At 36.7% G+C, this 11,305-nt stretch overlaps 1 protein-coding gene across 2 annotated transcripts in view; it reads left to right on the top strand.

Moving 5' to 3' along the window:
* nat16 (N-acetyltransferase 16) overlaps positions 1–8,295 on the top strand; it is a 32,031-nt gene extending 23,736 nt beyond the window's left edge. For both annotated transcript variants that reach the window (XM_037477922.2, XM_037477920.2), the window contains one exon: positions 103–8,295. In XM_037477922.2, the coding sequence (XP_037333819.2) occupies positions 103–331 (229 nt within the window). In that variant the 3' untranslated portion in view covers positions 332–8,295. The remainder of the gene's footprint in view (positions 1–102) is intronic.
* Positions 8,296–11,305: the final 3,010 nt, after the last annotated feature.

Genomic DNA, 11,305 nt, shown 5'->3' on the forward strand with positions numbered 1-11,305 from the left:
AGAAATTGTCGAATAATGTAGTTGGATGCACTGCTTTCTGCCATACAATCTTTTGATATAAAATAATACATGATCTTCATTGGAACACTTTTGTTTGACCAGGTATTACCTGAACATTGACATGTTCGGTAAAGACCTGGACCTGGTGCGGCAGCAGTTCCTTGGCCACCTGCAACGCCACACTGCCACCCTGAAGGGTCACGTGATGTGCCAGATGTTCCTGGACCCACCACTCTGGAAGTCCATGGCTGAATACTGTCGCAACACCTTGAGAGTTGAGCTGGTGAAGGAGTACACCGAGCAATGCGTGGTGGAGTCAGACGTTGTCTAGTTCCAGAAGGTGGATGGAAATGAGTAGAGGATGAAGGAGCCGGAAAGGAATGAAGAAAAGGGTCTAGACAACAAGGAATGGATCAGAGTGCAGTCAGATCTAACAATACATAAATAAGTACAGAGAGTGGACATAAAACCATTAAAACATCATGTAATCCTCTACAATAGGTGTTGTACAAATGTACACATTTTTCAAAATTATAATATTCAATCGGTGTTAGAGGTGTTGATGCAACTTTATGGTCATTTTGAACTATTTTATGCTGTATATAATATTTTGGACCCCCAAAGTGTTTAGGGAAAATGAACGAAATAGGATAATCATCTTTTAGTAGACTTTGATGAGAGTAGAGCAACTGACCGAGAGACCGCACACTCATGCTACAAGGTGTTTTGTTATGTAACACTGTAAACTGTAAACAAATATGAAACCCCAAACTCATACTCATACCAATCTGAAATGTGCTCCAAGAGTAATCAGACACAATTCTTATAGACAATTGATGATTGGGAACGCACTATTAAGACTGTGTAAATTTAGCAATGTGTTTTGGACCAAAACATTGCTGATGTGACTGGAAACTAATCCAGTCAATTCAACATCACTATGAACTATGGCCTGAAAAATGACTATAGCGTTAAATCATCACCATATAAGCATATCTTAAGTTTTATTACAATGATTACAGGGTTGTTTTTTTTATGTCCTCCCTCTGTATGTCGCATGACAAGGGAAGATGTAACAAGATTGATGAGCTTGAGGAGGCTTTCTCACACCGGTAGCAGTGATGTAACCTAAAATCTAAAAAAACATACAACAAGCAAATTCTATTCTTTAAAGAAAAAATAATGAAGTACCCTGAGGCGATCTCCAACCTTTCACCTCTGTTTTTTCTGTAAATACGAACCTTCTAAATATGTACACAAACTTGAGTTGGGTTACTAAATCTGCACAACTCCGAAGGCACTTTATTAAAATTACACAGACAAGTAGTGTCAACATCAGAATAAAAAAGAATAGTTCAGGATCAAATAAGGGTAATTTACAGATCCCATCCCTCTACTGTTGATGGGTGCCTCTAATAACTAGAATTTATTTAGAAACATTACCAATACATCTCTGCAGAAAAAACAAACAAAGCCTGTTATTGAAATGAACATGCTCAATCACAATATGTCAATTTATCCTTAGGTATGGTCAAGTCTTAGCTTTTGTCTTTTTATTGTTTCAAAGCTTTTACTGTATATATATGTTACTAATTTAATTTTTTCACCTAAATGCTGCAATAAGATTTTAACATAAATGATTAACTTTAATCCTATCATATGTTTTTAGGTTTACTTTGTAACATCTGCCTCTTGGGACTACAGAGGATAAACTGGCACATTCACAGCAATGTTTAATTAATGTGCACTGTCCCATCTCAGATAAACCAATAAATAAATAAACTTCTGAAGCTGTAAGTTATATCTAGGCTTACTTTTGTAGATTGTTAGCATAATGCCAAACAAAATGCTAACGCTTGAAAATGTTTAAAAGACTACTGTGCAGTTTAAAAAATGGCTTAAGCTAACGCAGAGAGAAGAAATAGAGGGTAAAATAACTGCATGTTAAAATTAACGGGGTTATATTTATGTTTAAACCATCACTAAAATCATCTGGTGAACAGCTTTGGATAATTGTCTTCACAATGATGATACAAGACTAGTGTTAAGAGAAGCTTTGGCTATGGCAGTGTCCATTAAAATGATAACTGCATAGCTGTAGGGATGCCGGTTGGTGTAATGGTCCACTACTTTTTTCTAGAACAAAATATCCAAATAACTGCATTGCCATGAAATGTGTTACCGACATGCATGGCCCCTGTAAGATCAATCCTTATGACTCTGTTAGTCTGAATTTTCACAACACCACTCATAGGTTCAAGTTTTTGTTTAATTTAGTAAGTTTATTCATGTTTGCCTCAGTCATTTTTATTGACTTTGGCGATCCTCTAACTTTTCCTTTAGCGCTATCATCAGGTCTACATTTCCATTTGTCCAATTCTTTTAGTTTATGGTCAAACACCTGTGAACATTCCCATCTGCCTTAGATTTACATTTATTTTGTCAATGCTAATTCTGCATGCTAATATGCTAACGTAAGATGGCAATAACGGTAAACATTCAACTTGAAAATACAGTTCATTCATTTTTACATTGGTACATTAGTATTACGCTTGAAGCATGGCTGTTTAAGCTAAAGCCTCACAAAGCTGCTAGCAGCATTAGACCTGCAATTGATGCTTATTGTATGGTTTTATTTGCAGCCAATCACCTCGAGCGTTCTTTTGCAGTAACAAAACTGCAAAAGTGCTGAGCTAACGTTAACATTAGAGCTAACAATAACCAGCGGAGTTGAGCACTACCCTTTTGTGGCATTGTGTCTTGGCCCGGGGGACACCATTATCAGCGGTAACCGCTGTATGAGCGCTGTACAGTCCTTAAAATGTCTTGAACATTTTCAAGTTTTCTTATTAATGAATTGCTTATTTGGCATTAAAATGACAGCATATTGAGCATACTCTCTATATATCCCTTTAAGGTCACTGTAGAGGGTGTGACACAGGACAACACATTAGTTTGAGCCAGAACAAAATTCTTGTTGGAAAAACCTCTCAGTTTTTACAAAACTATATAACCTCGCCTTTGCCTTGACCAGCTTGTATCTTGACTTTAACCCCATCTTCTTCGGGTATGCAATTTTTTAAGTGTGAGGTTGACTTGGTGGATTTTCTGTAGAAAGCTAAATAACTAGTCAAATCTTTCAAAAGTTTAACAAAAGGCAACTGAATGATTAAACAGATTCCACCTTTTAGAATAGTTCATATTTAGGAAGGACCTATTAGAGTTTTCATAATCCTCAACATATTTCACGCTGCAAGACAAAATAGGATGACAACTATCTCTTTACCCTATTTTGTAACCAAAGAAAGTCACCACTCATCTAAACTGATGCCCTATCATTTGCTGTCAGAAGTAAAGAGAAGATAGTACAGACTAGAAGGCAAAGGGTGTAATTCTTTTTACAGCTAATTTTTTCATGATGACATAATTTTTTTTTTGTCTCTTTTTGGGATGAAGGAGTCATTATTTTGTGATCTTAGCATAGCCTAACACAAACTCTGTTCTCATGGTTCTGATTTGGATCGAATTTTTGTAGTCAAGGATTGCCACAAAATTTTTTACTTATTAATTCAATTTTTAGCTGGGTTGTATATGTTTAAATTCTGAAGTTCCCCAAAATGGAATAACTTTATTACCACTTGTCTGATGGGATATACATTCCCATCACTATTCTCTTTGTGTGACCTGGTTGGAAATGCCTGGACCATGACAGTCTGGTACAGTGTTAACATCCCAGTTCATGCAGTATTAATTTGTCTGTAGATCTTGGGTTTAATCTCTCCTGAATTCATCCACACTTATGCAAGTCAAGAAAATTCCTTGAATGATGCCAAAGTAACCAATGACTATCATGGCATTTAAGGTGAAGGTAAATCCACTGTCACTCACTTTAAGAAACAATATTCCAAGCAACTCGATTCTCTCTTTTCTTGTTTGACAGCTCATTACTCCCAACCCAGAGTGAGCGATCAATCTTGTTTTCAAGACTTAATGTGTCTTGCAGCTGGTAATCATAGTTGAATTACCACATAGGAATTTCCCCCATTTCCCTTCTAAAGGATCATGAGAAGTGAGTTTGCTAGGTTTGTTAATTTTGTTGTCATGAAGAAACTAAGCCTGTTTATCTCAACCTGTTTCTTGTAATTTCAAGAAACAAAGCAACAATCATCTTTAACCATGTGCACCAATGCCTTGTGTATGAAGAAATGTACATATGCAGACCTTTTCCCAACACAAACCCACACACAGTTCATGACTTATTTTTATTTCCTGGAGACTTACTCTCGCCCCAACCACAATCGCTACCAGTTCAATCCTAACCAAGTCTTCACCATAACATATAACAATTTATGTTACGTGGACATGCATCTTCTCCTCAAGAGGAAGCACTACTAGTTGGTATAGTTAACTCTAACAAGCTGAGTGATCTCTGAAACATACCCGTACAATTAGTTACACACTTTCCTCACAAAATATACACTGTTAAGTTTCACAAAACCCTAACACAAAACGTAGGAGTTTCCTTCAACACATTTTGATAAATATACTCATTAATTTATATTTTGTTGTCTTGTCCTAATAAAATGTGATATGTAAATACTGTAACTTTTGCTGGAAAGCCATTGGAGCTAATGAGATGCCAGAAGGAAGACTTAAAGTTAAAATGTAAATGGCCAATAAGCATACAATGGCCTCATTCCAGAAAACAAACGGTGGTCAGTCAGGAATTTGTCTGAGAACATGTCGACGCATCAATGATCACCTCATTTTTTATACAAATAAAACTTTCTATTTTCAATGTTCACCCATGCTGCCACTTCACTTTGAGTACTATTACAGCATGTTTTGTTCTCTTAAGTCCTGCTATTATCAGCCTCTCAGCAGACAAAAGACATTAGAGATCTGCTATTTGTCCACTAATCTGGTAAATGGTTCAGGTCTTAATATTTCTGGCCTTTTTCTTTGTAATTTATTGAGTCTGTGGAGAGTAGTCATTGTTTCTAGGCTTTCTTCCCCATCAGCAAATCGACAATGCCTTGTAAAGCTTTTATCCATCTAAAGGCCTCAGTATACTTCAAAGAAAGTAGGTTGTACTAGAAAAGTGTTTATGGCTGTTAGCAATGGCGACACCTGAAGGCGGGGCCAAAAAGCCTACCCTCATAGCATCTCTTTTCAATGAATCTGTCTCGTGTTTTTGTAGTTGGGATGTCATGACTCACATGAATAGCGATACGTTTACGTCCCTCCTGGTCTCACCATCAGAAAAGGGCTTTCATACGATTAAAAAAGAAATTTCTTTAAAGCATACCGAGGCTTTTAAGTTCAGTTGAATTGTAAATCCATGAAATATTTTGTGTACCGACACACATTTTTTTATCCCTCAAGTTGCTAGGGTTATGGCAATCTTAATAAATTGGCCTGGTCAGTTTCAATCAATTTGTGCTGCCATTTTGAGTTTTGTCATTTTTTAATTCTAGTACACAATACTGCTGTTCTCCTTTTCCAGCAGTTGACTCACTCTTCATCACATGTGAAAGAAAGCATCTTTTGGATGCTTTTATTATCAGCCTTTTAACATTCCAAACAATTTTAAATGAATCTGGCAGAAACTGTCTGTTTTGTTTATGTGTGTTTCTTTGCCTTGTTAATAATCCAAATAGTTCACTGTCATCTATAAGTCCTTAATGCACATGCTACCATAATTCCCTCTTAACACCAAACTTCCCAGGTCTTCGTCTTGAAGTCCTTCACTTTTTTGCCACAGACTTCTGCAGATTGTGATGAATCCAACAGATGTGATTTGATTAATTTCAGTGATTGTCTTTTTACACAATATAAACACACAAAACTAAGCTCATTCAACCCAAGGTTTAGGTGTTTTTGGGAGAACTGTGGTGAATTATTAGTTCTCAGATGCACTTCTGCTGACCCTCCAGATTTTGCATGTGAAGATTGGAATTACACTTTCCATAACTGATGGTTTTGTTTGACTGAGCAACCCTTAGGCCAACATGGTTTTGGGTCAACCTTGAATTAAAGTTATTTTTTTTAAATTGATGCATTTAAACTCTAAAGTGGTATTACTTTTTAAGAATAATTAAGAATTTATTTAGCCAATTTAATTTAATTTTTCATCGAAAATATCGGACAGCATAAAATATTCTGTATTTTGAAATAGCTATTCAGCTGTTATTCCATTTTTTATTGTGCCGTGTAATATTAAATCTCAACTTATTTGCAATCTGATTAGACTTAATGGCTTTGTTAAAAGATGAAGTCTTTAACAACAGTTCACTGGGGTTTGATTGTTGTGTCTTTTAGACTCCTTTTAGCTATGTTAGTCGTGTTTATCTTTCCATTTTTAGAGGCCGTGGTGCTCCCCTTTCTGCTTAGAGCCACAGAAATATTGGGGTTTGGTTATAATTAGGCACAGAGACGACATGGTAGTTGGGTTAAACACATACTTGGTAGGGAATGCAAAACAAATATACTCTCACTAGTATAACGACCTCCTCACATCCAGGTTTCGCAAACTGTTCAATATCAATAATCAAAGCTACTGTTGCAGTGAAATCATCATTTCTATGTTCAATGTATGTACTCAAAAGGTAAATGTTATATTCAGCATTTAAACAATTTGTTTCGCTGTTTTTTCTAGGGAAAAGGGGATGGTCAAAACCTGATACCCGAAGTTCTTTGTAAAACTGCTTTATAAAGCATATATACAGGATGTATTGACCATTATCAAAATCATCGCAACTTATAACATTGGGCTCCCCTGTCGGAGAGGGTACCATTTATACGTGTTAGGCTACCATAGAGCTAACAGGGGCACACATCACCAGCATGTACAAGTGAGAAATTCTAAAAACAGTGTATTTTATTATGAGGAAAAGAAGAAAAGAAAAAAAGGCTTCAACATCTCGGTTACAGACCCCAGTAGTGCCACCCAATCCCATTAATCAGGGAAAATATCTTCAGCCATGAAGTCTCAGAGGTGTTTTCACATTTCGACAGTGCTGGATGCATATGCTTACTTCTGTATATTGGACAATGGTACAATATGTTCAGTTAATACACTGGATTTCCTATACATCATTTTTCTTCACTGGATGTGTATGCATTGTGTGCTTGAGGGAAGCTCAAATAAGTGCCAACTTTCATGACTGCTAAACTTCCATTTTGTTAATTGGCTCATGAATATTTACAAAAAAGAGCAACATTTCTAGAGTTTTTATTTGCAACACAAGCTTAAGTTGAAAAGTTGGGTTAAATGTTATTTTTTTGTACCCCCGTAGTACACAAACCAAAAGCCAAAGGTAATCTAACCATTGGTTAAATTCAACGCTGAATTGAATTAGAGATTTTTGGGGGTTGGCTTATAGCCCTTGGTTTTAAAAATGTAATCATTGTATACGTTGTATACAAGTGTAACACATTGTGCTGCAGACCCTATAGGTATTATAGGGTCAAGTGTTATATTAATATATGTTTTATTACTTACTGTACAAACCATTGAGTTAGTGGTTAAAGCAGCATGCACTTTAGTTGTCTTTGGCAATAATTAATATAGCTCACCATTTCCTGTAAAGTAGCATTGAGTTCAGTGAAAAACCCATGTTTTTGTTGCAAATGTTGATGTCCAGAAACAATCATCCAGTGCCATGTGAGATAAGCCTCATGACAGATATTCTCTGTTGGTTTGAAAATATTTCACCAAAGCTGAACCATTTGACAAAGGACATGTAGAGCAGTTTGTACATCAGTATAACATTGAAAATAAGACTATATTTTAACAACTGTAAGAATTTCAGATTAAGAGTATGAAATGGCTGTGTTCTGAGCGAGAAATGCGTGTTTGGGTTAGGGTTAGCCAAGAGATAAAGAAAAAAAGTACATTTTAAAAGAAAGTACATTTAGCATTCTAGTTTTTAAGTACTTCCATTTAGTGAGACTTACATTTCAGATGGCAAATTGTCCTTTTTTTCTCTACTACATTTACCTGACAGCTGTAGTAAAAAGTTACTTTATAGACTAACATTGTTACTTGCAAAATATTAAGAAGATGCACTGCTAGAGATTAAACTAGCTAGTGTGATGATAGTAATGTTTAGGCTTTTAATATGCACCCGGTGATGCAAAACTTTATCTCTGTACATTTAATCTTTCTCTGTGCTTTATTTGTAGTGATTGCTTTATCATGGCTTGATTGGTAATGCCTTGGAACTCCAAAAGGGGGACCATGAACAAACCTTCCTCATTTGTTGTATTTTAAGTAAAGACAAGTGAAGAGTCCGTGTTTTCTTTCCTGTTATTTTTCTCCTTTAATAGCAATTCTTCAACATCTTTTGGCATTACTCTTGTTTCCTATCGATCTGGAGTTAACTGAGAATATAACACTATCACGTGTGCCATAAAAAATGGTTGAACTCAAGTATAGGTCAACATAAAGACTTGAGGAAACTGCAGACCTGGTTCGGTTCAAGATTGAACAGTGCAGTGGTGAATATTTCTGTGCAGCCACAATCAGTGGTGAAACAAGTCCAAAAACTGTTAATGTCATGGATTGAGATCAGATCTGAGATTGGATCAGCACAAAAAAAGAAAATAAGAGAGCAAAATATAACTTTTAGAGATTAGGGTTCTTTGCAGCTGATACTACTTGTCAACCCTTGATTATCCATATTGGCAGAAACACAAATTGTATTGTTGTTGTTGTAAATGTTTTCCTTTGACTTTGTTTAGAGCTAGTGTTATTAAGTCATAATACCTCTTTAAAACAACTTCTTCAAATGTATTCAACGTTTCCCACGTTCGATTACATGTGAACACATCATAACGTTCCCTTCGTCCACTACTCACTTTTTTCAGCAGAGCCTGAACGCATCCCTGAACAGAATTTTTGTTAGTTGACCGTTAGCTATGCTAAGCTAACTTTACCGGCTCTACAGTCTATTAAACACGGACTGGTCTTTCACAGTGTGACATTATCAGAGACCGGCTTCTACAGAAGCATGAAAGCATATTTTAACGAACAATCGGCATTTGCACTGTGATGGTTAATATTTACCTGTGTCATTAGTTGGTGTTTTTTGTTCAAATCAAACACATTCCGTTACACATTTTAATTAGTAAGCTTTAGTGGTGAGGTTGAAGTGAAAGTGTTTTTTTTTTCTCAGTTTGGACTGATTCCATTTCCTCCGCCTTCCTTGTGCTAAGCTAGTTTAATAACATGACATTTCCAGCTCTGTACTTGACGCACACACATGAGATTGATATCTATCTGAACATGCCACTCTTAGGTTTTATTCTTCTAGGCCTACAGTTCTAGGTAGGCCTGCAGGGTCTTGAGTTCAGGTTTAGCTGAACTGAGCATTTAAACTTGGGATCGGGGTTGACAGCTTGCCTGGCTCTGACCAGAAATTTCCTTGAAGGGTTTTATACCAGCAGTATGACAGTATAACAGGTTAGTCAACTGCAAAAACCAATGAGGACCTCTGATATTTTTTCTACATTTCATACTTTTTATTTGCATAAACTTCTCAATGCAATATACCACGTGGTACTGATTGCTTTACTCAAATATACAATATAGGTCCCTTTTCCAATACCATTTATTCATTCTGTGCATACCTGACACACTTCTAGTTTGATATGAGTACAAGTATTTTTGAATAACAACACATAAAAGGTCAAGTTGCATATATGTATTTTTAGGAAATATCAATACATTTGAAGTCACAAAGACAAATGTTCCTATCTTGCCCTATTCATCAAATTTAAAATTGTCCTTCTATTTTTCTGCAAAGACCCTCCACCTGAAAGTGGTGAGACAAATGATTAGGAGGCATAGTGCATTCGAACTAATGGCCAAGAGAGCGCCACCTATGTCGTTGTAAAAAACAAGTCATTTTGAAGTCTGAAAGAAAATTATTGTATGTCTCCCCTGATTTATTACCTAACTATACATCGTAAACATGAGTTTGAGGTATCAGTCACTAGTTTCAAGGCAACTAAAACATAAAGCCGGGTATGATTCAGGGAATTGCTTCTAAGAAAAGATTGATATACACCTTGGAAACTAAGTAACATATATAGCCTTCTCCTGCAACCCCAAAATACAATTTGTGATGTTTTGAAGAATCCAATGGTTTTATTTATTTTAAAGGCAACTCAGAATCTATTCATGGCTCTGTAATATGGACTGGAGATTTCCAGGTAATGGTTGGGGAAGTGAGGATCTAAATTTCTGAGAAAGATGCATAAGTAGGTGGTTTACAGACACTGAATGAGGATGAGAGGACAAATTGGAGCCAAACATTGAATGACATCAGTTCTCTTGCCTGGATGGGATAATGTGCAATGGGAAGACGGCCTGGGGGTGAATGGGCCTCTAAGTGACTGGTGAGAGAGGCTGTGGGTGAGGCCGAGTAAGGAAAAGTCCCAAAACTCAAGTCTTAATAATGGCAGTACAAACAAGAGGTGACATCACGATTGGTACATCCACATCCACAGCCGTAGTGGCTCAATGGTGACTGCAAGCGAATCCGGACCCTGGTGCCCCATGGCTACCATGGAAGATGCTCATAACTAGAGGAATGTGGAGATTTTTCATCATACAGAAAAAAAGAGGATCACTAAGGCTGCTTAAGTTAAACAAAACAAAGAAGATTTCCAAAAATTTCTAGACCATGGCCAAGGAAAGATTCCTGAGATTCCAAAGGAGTGGGAATTTGCTGTTGAGCTTAGTAATCGCTTACGCTCTTTGGTGAAATCCTCAAGGAAATCATTGGCTGTACGAGGACATCCAGATCAAGATTTAGGAGTTTAAGTGGCTATGTAAGTATGTTATTCTGAGCCCACCAACTTCGAAGTTGACATTGTCAATGAGTAAACAAAGATTATTTTGGGAAAAGAGCATTCATGTGGTAGTGTGAACACAGACCAGTCTGACTGTCCACCAGCCTGATTTTCTAAATACGATCTTCCCATCTGGAAGGCCATCGATGTGCGGCCTTCCTGTTATTGAGGCTATATAAGTATGTGTTTTAATGTTGTATTTGTGTTCAGAAAAACAATAAAAACCAACTCTTGTGGTGTAATAGCAACACAGCCATCCCATGGGTGGAAGATTCCAGGTGCAAGACCTGGCAAGAGTGTGTTGATCGTTTGCCAGATCACAAATACAATATAATCAGATAGTGTGATGCAAACAAAAATGGTTGTTTGATTCACATTTGGATTAAGTAACATTTGTACTCTCAAAGCAAGAGTTGTGTTCGGGTTCTCGGTCAGACTCGTTCAC

This window comes from Pungitius pungitius, chromosome 1, assembly GCF_949316345.1.
Source record: "Pungitius pungitius chromosome 1, fPunPun2.1, whole genome shotgun sequence".
NCBI classification, from domain to species: domain Eukaryota; kingdom Metazoa; phylum Chordata; class Actinopteri; order Perciformes; family Gasterosteidae; genus Pungitius; species Pungitius pungitius.